Genomic DNA, 16658 nt, shown 5'->3' with positions numbered 1-16658 from the left:
AGCCACTGCCGCTAGACATGGCGACGGCTGCTAACCTAGATGCCCTTAAACAGGAATGTAGATAAATCCAAGGGGAGCGGGTCTAGCAATAGCAATTAGCCAAGTGAAACTTCTGTGGTCAGAGGCAGTATACCCCTGAATGCTACAGCCTGGGGTTAAACAGGTGGGCTGTTGCTTTCATGCTGTATGTCTGGGCTTCCCAGATGATAGCCCAGCCTTCCCCAAGCTGATGCCCTCTAGGTGTTTCAGACTACAGCTCCCATCATCCTTGACCATTGCCCATCCTGACTGGGGCAGGTGGGAGCTGAAGCGCAAAACATCTCAAGGGCACCAGGTTGGGGAAGGCTGGTCTTAACCACTGGAAGAAACAATGCTGGACTACATGGTACCTTGAGATGTTCCAGCAGAGCTCTTTACATTTTAAAATGTGACTTGCTGCAGAGGAGGAACCGCAGGTCACTGGCAGAGCACATGCTTTGCACACAGAAGGTTCCTGGTTCAATCCTCAGCATCTCCAGGTAGGGCTGTGAGATTCTTAGTGTAGGCCAGCCTGGTGCCCCTCAGATGCTTTGAACTACAATTTCCAGCAGCCCCAGCCAGCCCAGCTAATGGTCATGATTATGAGAGTTGTAGTCTGAAACATCTGGAGGCCACCAGGTTGGGGAAGGCTGGTGTGGACAATACTGAGCTAGACAGACCAACAAGCTGATTTGGTATAAGGCAGCTTCCTATGCTCCCTTGACTAAGCCTACCTCACAGGGTTGTTATGAAAGCAGATTAAGAACTCCACATCTGCCTCCTTGAGGTCCTTGGAGAAAGGGTGGGATAGAGATGCAAACAATATTCCTAGGTTGCTAGACCAGGGGTAGGCAACCTGGTGCCCACCAGATGTTTTGGACTACAATTCCCATAATCCTTGACCACTGGCCATGGTGGCTGGGGTTAATGGGAGTTCTAGTCCTAAACATCTGAAGGGCACCCGGTTGCCTACTGCTGCTCTAAGCAAACGCTTCTTAAAGCACACAGTTGTGGGTGAGGATTGGGGAGAAAGGCTGACTGGTTCAGGGTATATACAAGACATCTGTTTCTTCGCTTTGGGCAAAATTTCCAACCCCCATAAAAGACAGCAGAAGCAGCTTCTTCGGAGTCGAGTAACAATGGAGTCCCGGTCTCTTTATAGAAACAGAAGCAACACACTGCAAAACACACACAGTGCCATGTTATACTGTTTGAAGTATATTCTGCATCTTCACTCTAGGCAAGTTCACGCTCCCATGCTAGGATGATACATTTTACTCGAGTGGCAATAGGCATGGCAACGGTCCATCATTCTTTGGCCTGTGCTGCTTCCAAGCAGGAGGGGCCGCCAGACATAGCAGTGAAGACGATAGGAGGAATGACAGCCAAATCCCTTTCTCTGCCCTGTCAAGCTCTTCCGGGCCAAGGACTCTTCCTACCCTTTGGCTTACTCTCGGAGACTCAGCCACCCGCAGTACTAGTAGGTGGGATGAGTCCAGCAGCTGTCACACGCCGCTCACTTGTCAAGAAATTGAAGGTTGCACAGGCATTGGGCTGTGAAAGCAATGAGACAAAGAAATCAGGTGTGTGTAGGGGAAAATCGGGTGCAAATCCAACGGGGAGCACTGCATCTCAGCAAGAGTAGTCAATATGAAGAGAGGGAAAGTGTGTCTGCGTGTCTCTCTCTTCCTCTCTGCTGATTATTTGTGCTGCCCATGTAGCAATGTACACTAAGAAGAAGAGGTGTAGTTTCTACTCTTAGGAAAAACAATACAAAGCCCACCTCAAAATACGAGAGCCCTCACAGCCAGAAATCCTTGTGTGGGAAAGAAGAAATATAACCAGTGACCTCTAGAGATACAAATAAATATGCTCCATGCACATGTTCCAATTTCAGAGCTCTTGGCAGGTACTGCCAACACGTTTTTGCACTTTTTAGAAACAACCATGAGGGCTAGAAACATTAAGGCTAAACTTTGCACATATGAAACCAGATCAGGGCCAGCCAAAGATATTTTGCTGCCTGAGGCAAAGGACGAGTTGAGAAACAGACTGGCAGTTGAATCTGGCAACAGGAAAGGTTCCTCCACCACACTTGAGGGCCACAGGCTAGCTTAGGGAGTACAGGGAAAGCCACATGGCACACAAGAGTTCTGCCCTCCAACACCTCACCATCACTCCCTGACCCTGGCAACTGCCTCACTCTGCGTCATGGTAGGACTAGTCCTGCACCAGCTATTTCATAAGACAATGAAATTCCATGCTTCATGTCCCATCTAGCTCCATAGATTCAAATGGCCCCGCAAGACCCCAATGAACCCAGTCTTAGGACTGAGGGAGATTGCCATCTAACCGCTTCCCCCGCCCACCACCTAGTCTCTTACCGTATCTTGTATTTCCACAGCAATCCCACATTGACGCATTAACTTCAAGATCGCAGGATCCAGCCTCCACACTTTATCTCCTGTCCCCAGCACCAGGATTTCTAAGATAGTCAATGGATGAAGGCAGTTAGAACAGATCACCCCAATTCAAGCTCCCTAACTCAGCATGCTCCAGTCCCAGCTATGACCGGTGTGCCAACTGACAGCTGCTTCACCTGGCTCTGACTGCAAATCAGAGTCAAAACCACCCATGTCAACAAAATACCATCATCAATCAAAATGACCAGAGAGCAATAATAAGTACAGTTTGCTGCTATTAAGTTAAAGTAGGAGTGTATGTGTAGTAGTCATTTAATAAAAACAGGGGGTTGAATCCAGTTGCTTTTCTGCCTGCCAGAGCATTCCTTGAACAAAGTTCAACTCCAAATGCTCCTACTGGTGGAAGCAATCTTTGCCAATTTCCCCCTCCCTCTGCACACCCTAGAACCACCTCTCCCATTGTTCCAGAGGGTCCCCCAACCTTCCAGAACAGATGGGGGGTGGGAGAAGTGGGACAGGGGACTGCATGTGGAGGGGGGAATTGACGAAGATTGCCATCTCCATTCTGGCAATGGGATTCCTCCACTGCATCAGATGCCTGTCCTTCAGTCTATGGGATGCTTGTGCTGGATCTAACCCAGAATGTTAAACCGTTCAGAGATGCTCAAGGTTTGAGGGGGACCCTCCTATGCTGGTGCCTCCCCACCACCCCAGCTTTCCAGATGGCAGCAGTGGAGTCTTTGGGTTTCCATTTTTATTTCCCACAATACTAAGGATGGTGGATGCTATGTTGGCAGTATTGTGGGATATTTTAAATGGCAGCTCAAAGACAGGTGTTAGCACCAACGGGCCCTAGCAGGGCACCAGCAGCTGCCCTAAGGTGCATGGCCTATATTGCAGTCATACCACCAAAGTGGAGAAACTGGTGCAGGGTACAAAATTCAGCATCTGAAATATGATAGCTTTTATTTAAAAGAGAAAGTAAAACACAAGTTTCAAATCCTTAGGGCTTGAAACCATGCAGGTAACATCTAGTATAGTTTCATAAGAGTGGGGAAGGTAAGCCAAATTTCTGGTGAGGTTGGGGCCAAAGATTTAAACAATTATTTTTAGTGCAAAGCACTCCACACACCTTGCAGTGGCCTCTCCTAAAAGCAGACTTGAGAATGGTAATGTCTCTTGCTCATCAATGAAAAGCAGAGTTCAGTCACTTGCAGCCAGCACTTTGCATATCCTGTGCTTTCAAAATCCAAATTCAGCACCAAGGTGACTCAAATAATATATGCACATCCAAGGAATATAATTTCTTCCTCTTTGCATATATGATTTGGGTTAGCTTGGGGCAGAACTGCATCTTACACTAGAAGTCTGTCTTCACTGCCCACACTGGTGAGCTTAGAGCCAAGTCAGCAGCTGAACTCTTGGGACTGAGAGCTGCCATCTCGTACCTTCTGCTGATGTAACTACAATTTTCTGCACTTTTCTTAATAGCATAACTTCATACACTCCACCCTTGGGGCAGAAGCCCCTTGCTGCTCCAAGGCAAAATAGGCAACTATTTCTGGTCTGAAGGTACATGATGCAGCTCTACCACTGAAGCTACACAAGACTGGCTGCTTACAATGCCTGGGAATCAAACATGGGAAATTCCCAATGCCTGGGAAACTGCACCCTTTGCCAAGGTACAATCAATGCCTGGGAATCAAACATCTGAGCTCTTTGGGAAGAAGTTTGGGGATGGGGGAGAATTAGGCAACATCCATTTCATGATCTGGATTATTATGGCCAGGTACCCGCCAACCCTCTTCCTAGCACATGCTGGAGTGGCGGCTTCCTTCCCATCCCAACGAATGCAGCACCAGGCAAGAAAGCAGCCCGAGAGCTGCCGGTGCCACGTACCTATCCTGGGCTCCAGCAGGCGGAACAGGGCGAGGCTCTCAGCACTGATGTCCTGATATGTGCCAACCTGAAAAGGGAGGACAGTGCTCAGCAGAGAGAATAACGGAAGAGGAAACCTCATAATTCCTGTGCAACAGAGAATACAGAACATGGTGTCAAGAGCCTTCAGTCACAAAGCACTGGGCCCTGCACATGTTTCTAATGTGCCTTGGAGAGTTCCCCTTTTGTCGTTTTTGCACTGGTGCCTTCCCTTCTCAGTAGAGACCACACGCGTGCGCGCATGCGCGCGCGCACACACACACACACACACACACATGCAGAGTAGTGAAGAACCCAGTCGGTCATCTCGCCTAGCCTTCCCCAACCTGGTGTCTTCCAGATGCTTTGGACTTCAACTTGCATCAGCCCCAGCCCAAATGGCCAATGGTCAGGAAAGCTGGGAGTTGTAGTGGCCACCCCGGCCCTAAAACAAAATCCAAATCTCACCACTGCTGGGAAACTGCACCCTTTGCCAAGGTACTATTTTTCAGCATCAGCCATCTGCAATATCGTGACAATAATAGCGACCTGCCTTACAGAGCTTGTTGTAAGGATAACAGAGATGATTGGATGTTAAACCCAGCACTATATCAGGGTTGCAGAAGTTCAGGCCCAGGGGCCAATTCCAGCCCTCTGTGGTTCCCCAGGGTGCCACGCCCCCTTTTCCCCAGGCCCCCCCCCCACCAATCTTTTGGGGGTTTCCCAGCTTTTGTGTAGTTTTTTCCCCATTCTAAAAGATTGAAATGCCTCTTCTAAGACTTAGTTACTGGCAGTAAGTGCTTTAAGCTGAGCATGCTGGTAGTTTGGGTATTTGGCCCAACCCCTTTTGCCTTCAGCCTTGCCCATCATTGGAACGTGACCCCAAATAGCTTCTTCACAATGGAATTCAGCCCCTGGACTGAAAGAGGTTCAACGCCCCTGCACTATACAAATGCCCTGCACTATATAAATGCAATGTGTGATGACAATATCTCTGAGAGAGCAGCCATAGACACCTCCAGCCTAGGATCGACCACTCTTGAACCAAAGGGAGGTTCTGGTGCCCCTTTAAAAGTAGCAAGGCTGAGAAAAGTTCAGTGGGTCCAGCTTTTCCCACATAATGTTACACTGAGGGAAGAAGTACCCTTCCGACATTTTCCCCAAGAGCCTGTTTAGCATATTAGACAGCCGATCTCATGATCTGAAGGTCCTAAGACTGAGCCTCTGAGTAGGGGCCACCTCCCTTTTAGCAGAGGGCCTTCCACGTTGGCTGAATGTTTGGGGGGATCGGCCTCAGGACCCAAAGCATCTGGTCACACTAAGGCTCAAACCCAACACTTCATTCCCACTCACCATATTCCCTTGTGCCCTACTAGCATTATAGCTCAGTGTCAGAACTATAAGAACCTTTCCCAACCGGGAGGCATCCATATGTCTTGGACTACAACTCCCATCATGGCATGGTCCCAGGGCATGGTCTGAAAGCACATGGGGCCACCACCTTGCTGAAGCTAAGCAGGTCTGGGTCTGGTGAGTGCTTGGAAGGGAGACCACCTGGGAACCGCATGTAGCCACCTTGAGTTCCACAATGGAAGAAAGGTGGGATATAAATGTCATAAATAATTAAAAAAAATTAAAAATCATCCTCAGTCAAACAAAATTGACCAACTGAGAGAATATGTTTTGCACGGATAGGGCAGCAGGATCAATGATCTAAAAAAAGTTTCTCAGGGCTGAGAAGGGTGGATTCCCAGGAGATCCTGGGAAGTGCTGATAAGGCAGCTCCTTTTATATATTTCGTAGCATTTGGGGGCTGGAAAAATAGTACAATGCCCTAGAATTGCCAGCAACCTGGGAGTTGAACCTCCCCACCCCCTCACTCACATTCCACTGGAGGATGGCTCGTGGTAAGACAACACAGGGCCCCACCACCTTGTTCCCACTGATGGTGAAGCCCCGGTTGGTGTAACCTTCGATGAACATGATGTCTTGGGACTCTCTCTCCAAATGCTGGATTGTCGTCTTCTGGTATATTTCATCATCTGAAGGCGTGAGACGGTGACCTCGCTGAGGCTGCCTGTCATTGGGAGTACAAAGAAGACCCTTGAGTCCAGGTTTCAGCTACCGTAGAACAAGACCACTGCCTTAGCAACTCGCATCACTCCTTCTAATAGCAAACTCAGTTGCCGAGTGCCAACAGGATTGCAGCCAGCAAGGGGCCACTGAGAAACAAGAGGGAGAAAGCAGCATGCTCAGGGCACCCCAAGGTTTGCAGAAGTTAATAAATATATTTTCAGGGGAAAAAAACATAAAAGGGCAAAAAAACCCAAACCCAAAATAACCCAATGAAGTATGTGCATTCTCACTGGTCACAGAATGCTGAGTGTCTATTGGGTGGGGCAGGGACAGATGTGTGTGACGGAAGGGGAGGGACGGAATTGTGAACCGCCCAGAGAGCTTCAGCTATTGGGTGGTATAGAAATGTAATAAATAAATAAATAATCAATCAATCAATCAATCCTGGAGGAAAGCATGGCTGGCTGGAACCCTGAACAGGAGCACTCCACTCGACACACTACAACATTTTGTTTCAGGACCTACTTGTACAATTACAATTTCAACCATAAAGGAGGCAGAGTAAAAGAAGGGAGAAATAACTTACACTTTAGAATGCCTCAAGCACAAATGCAGCAAAGCAGCTACAGCATGTTAATATGGAACTAATCCATTTTAATCAACTAATACTAGTTGATTACTAATCAACCCTGAGTGCTCACTGGAAGGACAGATACTGGAGCTGAAGCTCAACTATTTTGGCCACCTAATGCGAAAACTCCCTGGAAAAGACCCTGATGCTGGGAAAGACTGAAGGCAAAAGGAGAAGGGGACGGCAGAGGATGAGATGGCTAGATAGCATCACGGATGCAATGAATATGAACTTGAGCATGCTCCGGGAGAGAGCGCAGGACAGGAAGGCCTGGCGTGCTATGGTCCATGGGGTCACGAAGAGTCGGACACGACTGGACGACTGAACAACAATGCATATTAAGTGATCTTCAGATAGCCCTTACAGTCAGAGGTGTAGCGGTGAATTCTGACTCATCATGATGGTCCCCATCGCCACACATCCCCAAGGAGAGCCCAAGAATTCTGGCAGCTGTATTGATCCATAGCAACAAACCAATTCTGGCGGTTTTACCTCCACCAGGAGCAGGTCTTCTGTAAAGCTAATGAGTCCGAATTGCCCATCCAAGACCAGGCCACCCCAAAATACTTTGCATTACAACAGAATTGCAACTAAGCTCAGAGGAAACAGGGAATTCTAGGGGTGGCAGATGACCTCAGCATCCCTGCTTTTAAAAAGTGCTGGCAGCCCTGGCTCCACTACACCACTTATAGTTATTCTTCTGGGGAAAAGACCATAACTAACCAATAATACACAGGAGCAGAGCAGTTAAGCCTAGAATTGTGCCCTTTGGGATAATACTTGGTCCACCTATGTAGCAGCCATATCGGGGGTCAGACTAAGTAGCCTCATGCAGTCTCATGCTTCATGTTCTTGCTGAGCTCTTTCTCCTTTGAATATATTGTTGTAAGCTGACGAGACACAGGAATTCCTTATCTTGTCAAAGGTCATACAATTGCATATCTTGTTCTCTGCTGTTCTCTTCTGTTCTCTCCTTATCATGGCTACCCTATAACCCAGTTCTTGTATTATAAACAATAGTGCTAAGAGAAGAAATGTTGAGGATTGCAACCCCATGCGGGAGGGAGAGGAGGAGCCGTTTCATATATGTCACAATGTCTATAAAACCAATGTGCTAATGTAAATCGGGGCTTCTGGCTCTTTGGAAATGATTCCAGCCTTAAGCCCGCGCGTTAAATAAAGAATCTCTTTTTCCTTCACTCCGTGGTCTCTCTGACTCTGGGTTCTGCAACATAAATGGTGCCGTGACTCGGATGTGGCAGGCTCTGAGCCAGACGGGTGGCAGTTGCCTGCTCTTGATCGCCGCACCGGGAAGACGAGCTCGGCGTATGCCTCCCTTTCTTGGCGCCACCGACCTTTTTGTCGAGTGAATGGGAGAAAGCCTGCACCGGGATCGCCCAAACGGCAGCGAGCGGCAAGAGAACCTTGAGAAGCGGAGGAAGGAACTTGAGCCCTGCCTGTATCGCAGCTGCAATTGAGTTGAAACCCACATTGGAAGCCTTCAGGAGAAAGGCAAGTATATGGGAAAAAGAGGGCCCCGCCTTTAGGGAGAAAGGCCACTGGGCAGAAAAAAAGAGGGCCCCGCCTTATGAAGAAGGTCAGTGTTGGTGGTATACGTTTACAAAAGAACCTACTCCTTGCGGGTAGAAGGGGGGCCTGATCACACCCCCGAGTGGGCGCCAGTACCCAGCACGCCAGTACTCAGTAGGAAGCTGAGGAAGCTGGGGAAGCCGTTTTCCGCTCTGGTAAAAAGTGGGAAAAGTGGGTGGCAGGGACATATGGATGTAGTGGAGAGATTGATGATTGTGTGAGTGGCTACTGCGGTTTCTGACGCATACCGTTGACCGTCCGGGTGCCCAGGCCAGTAGCAAAGTGCGTGGTGTGAAAAATCCTCTTGTGTCGGCCAGTGAGACCCCTTACTCACTGACCAATTCCCATTCCCTAATTGTGTCTGTCTTCAATTTAGGAGGGAGGCTATGGGTGGTGGGGGAAGCAAACCTTGCACCCCCTTGAGATGTATGTCAAACAAAGAAGGAAAAAGGTTTTTTTAAAAAGATTCAGAATAGAAAGAGAAAACAGCAAAAAGCTCAAGGTCGAGCTGAGAGGAAAAAAAAACAAGATCTGAGGCTGTTAATTAGAAAAATGTTGCAGGACAGTCTGGCTTTTAACAAAGCGTGGGAGCGTGAGAGTGTAAGGCCGAAGAAGTAGCTGTTAGCCTAGCGCGCCGAGAGGGGGGGGGCAGGAAAATTGCCCACAACGTTCTGAGTTGTGCAACATCATCACCTCGCCTAATTGAGATAAAATCCCTAAAAAATGGAAACTGAAAATGAAGACCCAGAAGATGAAGGCAAAATAGAAAATAAAGGTGAAGAATCAGCCCCCAGAGCACAGGCTAGACCCCTCTTCAAGTGAAAAGTGTGCCATAAGACTGTCCCAAAGCAGAATGAAGCGGAAAGACCATGTTGAAGATCTCTGTCAAGGTAACCGTGTTTAGCTTTGAACTGTGTTAGAATTGCATAGAGCCTGTAGCTACTGACCATCAGCTATATGATTTCTGAAGAGCGTAACCATTAAGCTTTTGCCGTGGGATTCCCTGCAATGAAGAAATCTCACTGATTTGAGTGTCCAGTGTTACACTGCCTAAGTGTGTGTGCTAAAGAGACCGAGAAACCAGACAGCATGTTCCTGGCCAAGCCAAAATCACGCTACTTCCATGCTCCTGAAAGCTGCAATAAACTGTGTAAGCTGGGAGACCCAACCTGATTGAGAAGAAAAGAAGATATTGGAGCAACTGTCTTAAAAAACAATGAGATCTGTGTAGCTGGCTGGCTGACGCTGTCAGTGATGTTACAACTTTAAATTAAGACTGTTTTCCTGTTTGAGACCCCAGCGAAGAAAGCTGACCAGAGTTATTTGTTGCCCCTGCCAAAGCAAAGATTTGGCTGCCCTGTACCTCATCCTGTCCTGTTTTAAGCTTGGGATTTACAAATACAAACAAACTGAGAAGCTTGCCTTTGAAGTCCTGCAAATCACCCCACCGCCTCCACGAAGATTAATGGCTGCCTGAAAAATGCAAGTATAAGGCGATGCCCATCACCCCCCAGCGTCCTGAGTTTCAGCACTCAGTGTTTCAGTGCTTTCGTGTAGCAGGTTAGAAAAAAAAAAAAAAGACTAAGTTTTTAAAATGTCTATGAGAGAACCTGACAGAAGTAAAATAAAATTTACAGAGGAGTTGCCCAAGTTAAAGTGTCATGGCTAGAGAGCTGAGCTGTGCCGCTCTGTTTAGACAGAGGCCTTGCTAAAAAGTTAAAGGCCCTTGTCTGTCAGAAGGGGTGTAGGGCCACACTTTCCCTTTTTAAACTAATGCAAAAGTGGAGAGCCTTTGCTGGAAACATCGCATCTTCATTGCCCAGAGCCGTCTCTGTTTGCTTCCATCAATGTCTGGGCTTTTTAGAGACACTCTGCACATGGACTAAAATTTTAAATTGTCAAAGACTTGCCATGGACAGTGCTATGAAGCTTTTGATAAACTTGAACTCTCATCGCTGTGGACCGTGTGTCTGTGTTTGTAGTCAGCTCAGTGTACAGCAGGCTGAGTTTGATCTATAACTTTTAGATTTCCTTCTGCTAAAACTCATGCAGCATAGAGTTGCTGATGCAAAAATGGTGACCTAGAACTCTTTGCATGTGTGGGTATGTCCGTCCCTTAATTTTAATGGGCCCTGAGCTTTCAGCCAGAAGAGCAGTATAATTGCTGGATCTGCTCCATCATGCCTTACCATGCAAAAAGTGTTTTCCATTCATTGTGTTAAATTGCAGAAAAAGTTTGTTGTGTATATTTTATGATTTCTTAAATATCATGAAATATATGTGCTATTTGCAAATTAGTGTTAGTTGCAACTCCAAATAATACTAAGTGTGGTTCCCGATGGATAACAAGGAGAAAAGACAGAGGCAAGTAGAAAAGAAGCGTGGCCATAGTTGCCCCCAGGGTAAATTAAAAGCAGCTGATTGTGCCTGGAGCTTATTACCTGGGGTAAAGTAGCCACAATAATGTAATAGTTCTTTAAGATAAAGAAAATGTAACTAGAAGGAGAAGAAGAGCCTATCCCAAATGTGTGTCATTGAGACTAGTGTAAGGCAGAAAGGTTTAAGTAAGTGAGTTTAACTTGAAAAAGACAAATAAAGGGACAAGGCTGGTGCATGGAGCAGAAAGTTTTGTGTAAAAAGTTTGAAACATGATCTGCAATACAGGCAGATCAGCAAAGAAAAAGAAAGCAAAAGAAAGAGAAAAAATTTGTCTTCCCATACTAATAAATAAAAGTGTTATCAAGCACTTTGGGAAGCGAAATTGTTTACAGGAAGCTGTGCCTGAGAACCAAACACTTCTAGCCTATGCTGAAAATGCTTGCTAGTGTTGTGCTGCCTCATGGGTAACATGTATAGTATAAAAACCCATTTAGCCCAATAGCTCGTGGTTTAGAGAAGCTGTCTGATCCAACAATTAAGTACGCCTGTGTGCTGTAAGTTACCCAATAAAGTCTCCTTGTAAATAAATCTCCCCCTCGCTGGAATCCCAAAACACAAGTTGGGCTAGAGCGCCTCACCCAGTATCAAACCCTGCTGTTAAAAGCCGTAAAGGCAGGTATAAAGAAGTCAATTAATATGACCAAAGTGTTTAAAGTGCTGCAAGGTGCCACCGAGGCCCCAGAGCGTACTTGGAGCGTCTTTCAGATGCCTATCGCCAGTACACCTCCCTCAACCCAGAGGCCCAAGAAGATGTAAACGAAAAAAGAAAAGAAGAAGACCCGGCAGAGGCAGAAGATTCTTAAAAAAGAACCAGTGTGCCCAGTGTGGACAAGATGGACATTAGTGGCATGAATGCCCAAATAAAATAAATCAAATACACAAAGGAAAAAAACAAAGGGGCCAGAATGGGCGAAGAGGGAGACAGCTTGAGAAGGGCCGTGACATTGACTGTGAGGGGCCGTGACATTGACTTCATAATTGACACTGGAGCAGCATCAAAAGCAATCAAACGTTAGCCTTAAACAAGAAGTCCAAACACTGAGCGAAGTTCTTCAAGCCCAGCGTCGCTTTGTCTTAGAAAATAAGCCCCCAATTCCCATCACAGAAGTTCATCCTTTCCAACCAAGAGTTAAAGTATGAGTTAAAGAGGGAAAAATAACCCTTTGACTCCCAGATGGAGAGGACTGAAAACTGTCATACTTTCCACCCCTGCAGCTATGAAAGCAGCTGGAGTTAAACCCTAGATACATTGGACACGAGTCAAGAGAGCGAGAGGGGGAAAGTAGACTATAAACAGAAATCCTGAAAATCCTTTAAAAATCATTCTGAAAAAGCAGTAAGAAGACTCAGGCTAGACCTTACTGTGGACACACTGGGAGACTGTCCCCCTGCGTACGGTCAGACCTGCAACTGGAGAATTGAAGAAGGGGACTAGACCCTACTGCAGCTTGCCAGGTGAATAGCTGCCCAGCGTACGGTCAGATCCCAAAGAAGATCAAACATGCGTATTGTAGTGTTGTAGTGTTAGTAGTGTTGCATTGTGTTTCCTTAATAAGGTGCAAAAGGGGGGTCTGCCCCTGGAAAAAAAAGTTTGTCCCAGTGATTTGCTGATAATTACTGGCTCCACCTGGCTAACATCACGAAAATAAAACATTTTTGTTTGCCAAGAGGTATACCTGCAAACAGGCTTATTAGCTCTTGCCTAATACCTGTCTGTAGACATCCTGGGAACATTCAAAAAGATACCATGTTAAGAGTTTATGGTGTAAGTTTAACTTATTCCCAAAATGCTAATTGGGGCGTAGTTGCAAAGATCCTACCCCCTATAGAGTTCACTCTATGCACCCCCATCGTTGCTGAAACAAATGCTACGTGTGCACGAATGCTTAATTGTCAAAAATTTTCCAGAAAATATAAAGCTATCCCTGGCCCCCTTCCACTGTAATAAAATTCAAAACATATCTTTTAATAATGCCCACATACTTTTGCCTCATGGATGGTTTTAGACATGTAGTTCCCACACTTGGTCATTCATTCCTGCCAACTTGTCTAATAACCACCCATGTTGCCTCAGCCGCCAATTGAACTGGTGCCAATTCTTCCCCTGTAGCCCGAGAAAATCCGTCAACGGCAGCCTCGAGCACTCCAACTAACTAAAAATTGTAATAGTCATGTGCAGTTATATTCTGACTCAGAAAAATTGGCCTTAACAATGTCACTAGTTGGGGTTCCAGGTTTAGCCTTGGCTAATAGTCTAGAGATCAACCGGTTAGCTTGCAGCTTAGCCAAAAGCATAAATGCCACCTCACAAGCATTGTCATTGTTAAATAAAGAGTTGCGTGATCTAAGAGGTGCAGTTCTAGAAAATAAAGCTGGTATAGATTACCTCTTCCTTCTTCATCATTTAAGTTGTGAGACACACCAAAAGCTCTGTTGTTTTAACTTAACTGATAATGGCAATGCTGTAGATGAACAGATCAACAAGCTGCACAATATAGTAGCTAACAAAACAATAAGACAAAACAATTAGCTAAATTAGTTAACCCCTTGGCTTCCAGATCTTAGCTAGCTTGAAAGCATTGTTCATCCTAATTCTACCAGTGTTGTTCATAAAGTTCTGTTATGTCTCTGCGTTCCTTGTCTTATGAGCTGTTTAACCAATCTGTTTTATGTCTCAGCTAGTAAAACTGCTGCCCTCTATGCTCTAATAGCCCAACAAAAGGCTAAGTAATATGTATGTCACAAAAAGCTTTGTATGGTTATCAAAAATGCTATAATTGTAATGAAATTATGCATTTAAGGGGGGAATGTAGCAGCCATATCGGGGGTCAGACTAAGTAGCCTCATGCAGTCTCATGCTTCATGTTCTTGCTGAGCTCTTTCTCCTTTGAATATATTGTTGTAAGCTGACGAGACACAGGAATTCCTTATCTTGTCAAAGGTCATACAATTGTATATCTTGTTCTCTGCTGTTCTCTTCTGTTCTCTCCTTATCATGGCTACCCTATAACCCAGTTCTTGTATTATAAACAATAGTGCTAAGAGAAGAAATGTTGAGGATTGCAACCCCATGCGGGAGGGAGAGGAGGAGCCATTTCATATATGTCACAATGTCTATAAAACCAATGTGCTAATGTAAATCGGGGCTTCTGGCTCTTTGGAAATGATTCCAGCCTTAAGCCCGCGCATTAAATAAAGAATCTCTTTTTCCTTCACTCCGTGGTCTCTCTGACTCTGGGTTCTGCAACACCTACACATTGACCCTTTTGATATGGATCCCAATAAGCAATCCCCACCGCACCCCCGGGTCGTTGGGAGGCTGAGTGGAGTGGTTGGCGGAGACCTGCAGCAATCATGTGCTGTTGTGGGTAGTTGCTATTTATATGAATCTTACCTAGGGCTAGCCCCGCCATGCAGCAAGGTGAAGGGGCCTCCTCAAGGCAGTACCAGCAAGGGAGCGGGGGGACACCAGGTCACCCACACCTCCTGCACTGTATACTCTATCACAGTGATAGGCAGACTTCAAACTTGTGGGATCTACCTTAAAAAAACAACAACCAGAACCCCAAGATCCACCAACCAGAGCCCAGATGCAAAATAGTATGCTAAGAGTAAAAGAACATGGTGCCTCTGAGCGCATGTTCAGCACAGGAATTTGTGATCAGTACCAGAAGCAAACCCACAAATGCTAAAATGCTACCGCTGCTCTGTGTGTTTGTCATTCGTATGTTCATGTTTTTGTAATATTGTAAGCCACCTTGTGAGGGCAGCGCACCTTAAAGGTGGGTTAAACACCCAACTCAAAAGTCAGAAAATATTGTGCAAGCTTTTTAGTTCTTCAGAACTCTTCATCAGGCAAGATGGTTGTTTCCTCTTCCCAGCAACCCTTGGGAGGGTCCCAGGAATAAGTTAAAACCATCTCAGAACCTGGTACAGCTTAATTGGAATGTCTACACCCCCTCCCACTTTCCAAACGGCTTGAATATCACCCCCCCCCAGCTTTGTTTACCTTCTTGCATGATGAGTTCTAGAGAACTCAAAAGCCTGCACAGTATTTTGTGACCTTTTGAGTTGGCCTAATGAAGGCATTATGGCGATACGGATTTTAGCATGTTTCAGTAGAACCTGATCTACCTTCTGCCCACCCCTGCTCTATGAGCTACCACAGCAGCCCAGCACTTTCGTTGGATGCCAGACAGTAACGTATGTGCTGCCATCATGCCAATATCAGCCAAAATGTGCATCAATAAATACGAGATGGGCACTTCACATTACACTTCACACAAGCCTCCTGCAACTGGGGACTGTCGAGATGTGCTTGCGCTACAACTCCTATCATCCCCATCCAGCACGGCCATGCTGGATGGGGATGATAGGAGTTGTAGCGCAAGCACATCTCGACGGGGCTAGGTTGGGGAACACTGCTTTACACCATCCCAAATAATATACCCAAACCTCAGGGAAAGCGGCTGGTGTTTCCCCCCCAAGGTGAGCGTGCAGCAACGGGATATGAAGTGTCACTCGTTCAATTCATGTCGGGCATGCAGCAAAGGCACAGGCGCCTTGAGGGTGGGAAGGCGCCGCCAGCTCCCTCGCTGCACCCCGGGGACAAAAGGCGGGGCACTCTCGAGCGCCTCGCATTTCTCCGCTACCCGTCGCCCCAGCGGAGGGAGATCGCCTTGCATTTATACGTACCCGTCGGGGTAAACAGGCCTCGCTGCAACCGCGAGTCTCCAGCCCACAGCTGGACCTAACAGCCTGAGCGCAGCCATGACGGCAGCGGGAACTGCGGCGGCCTTTTCCCGGGGAGAAAACGTGCGCGGCCCCGAGCGGCGGCGGCGGCGGCTGCAGCAGGAGAAAAAGGAGGAGGAGCCGAGGCAGTGGAGGCTGGTGGCTCGGATTTCGGTGGGGCTGTTGATCCATCTTGGGTTTCAGTCAGAACTCTAAATGGGCTAACCAGTGTGTTGAATCCTGGCCCTAAAGTAGCTTAGGCGCCTTGGATACCGCCTTTAGAATTCTGGCTAGTTCTGACTGAAACCCAGAATGGATCCACAGCCCCACCGAAATCGGAGCCACCAGCCTCCTCTGAGCAGAAGAGTTTGGTCGGAGAGAGCAGCCCCCTAGTGCTCGTAGAAGCGACACGCAGCCCCCTACTCCGCTTTACTTGATCCGTAATAACCACCACCGTTTAGTCCCATCAGTAACACAGATTAGAAAGTGGCCACCACACTCATCTCCCGTATACACAGGACGGCTGCACTGTGCTACAGATGGATTAATTCAGAATTTGTTGTTCAGTCGTTCAGTCATGTCCGACTCTTCGTGACCCACGGACCATAGCACGCCAGGCCTTCCTGTCCTCCGCTCTCTCCCGGAGTGTGCTCAAGTCCATATTCATTGCATCGGTGATGATATCCAGCCATCTCATCCTCTGTCGTCCCCTTCTCCTTTTGCCTTTAGTCTTTCCCAGCATCAGGGTCTTTTCCAGGGAGTTTTCTCTTCGCATTAGGTGGCCAAAATATTTGAGCTTCAGTATCTGTCCTTCCAATGAACACTCAAGAGTT

The 16658-nt window shown here is 46.9% G+C and overlaps 1 protein-coding gene across 1 annotated transcript; it reads right to left on the bottom strand.

Moving 5' to 3' along the window:
- Positions 1-1147: 1147 nt before the first annotated feature.
- Positions 1148-15898, bottom strand: NDUFAF3 (NADH:ubiquinone oxidoreductase complex assembly factor 3). The gene is made up of 5 exons (XM_084840645.1): positions 15790-15898; positions 6243-6435; positions 4341-4407; positions 2403-2503; positions 1148-1572 (listed from the first exon to the last, which is right to left on the bottom strand). The coding sequence occupies exons 1-5, from the start codon at positions 15864-15866 to the stop codon at positions 1480-1482; spliced, it is 531 nt and encodes a 176-aa protein (XP_084696771.1). The 5' UTR covers positions 15867-15898; the 3' UTR covers positions 1148-1479.
- Between the last annotated feature and the right edge of the window lie 760 nt (positions 15899-16658).

Source organism: Heloderma suspectum, chromosome 2, assembly GCF_057233095.1.
Source record: "Heloderma suspectum isolate Gila_16-S chromosome 2, 16-S_ref, whole genome shotgun sequence".
NCBI lineage: Eukaryota > Metazoa > Chordata > Lepidosauria > Squamata > Helodermatidae > Heloderma > Heloderma suspectum.
This window is presented reverse-complemented; position numbering and strand designations above follow the sequence as displayed.

Excerpts from the sequence above, each read along its gene's own strand:
- NDUFAF3 (XM_084840645.1), bottom strand. The coding sequence starts at position 15,866 with ATGGCTGCGCTCAGGCTGTTAGGTCCAGCTGTGGGCTGGAGACTCGCG. Across the intron at positions 6,436-15,789 it reads AGGCCTGTTTACCCCGACGG|GCAGCCTCAGCGAGGTCACC; the intron begins GTACGTATAAAT and ends TCCCAATGACAG. Across the intron at positions 2,504-4,340 it reads CCTGCTGGAGCCCAGGATAG|AAATCCTGGTGCTGGGGACA; the intron begins GTACGTGGCACC and ends TGACTATCTTAG.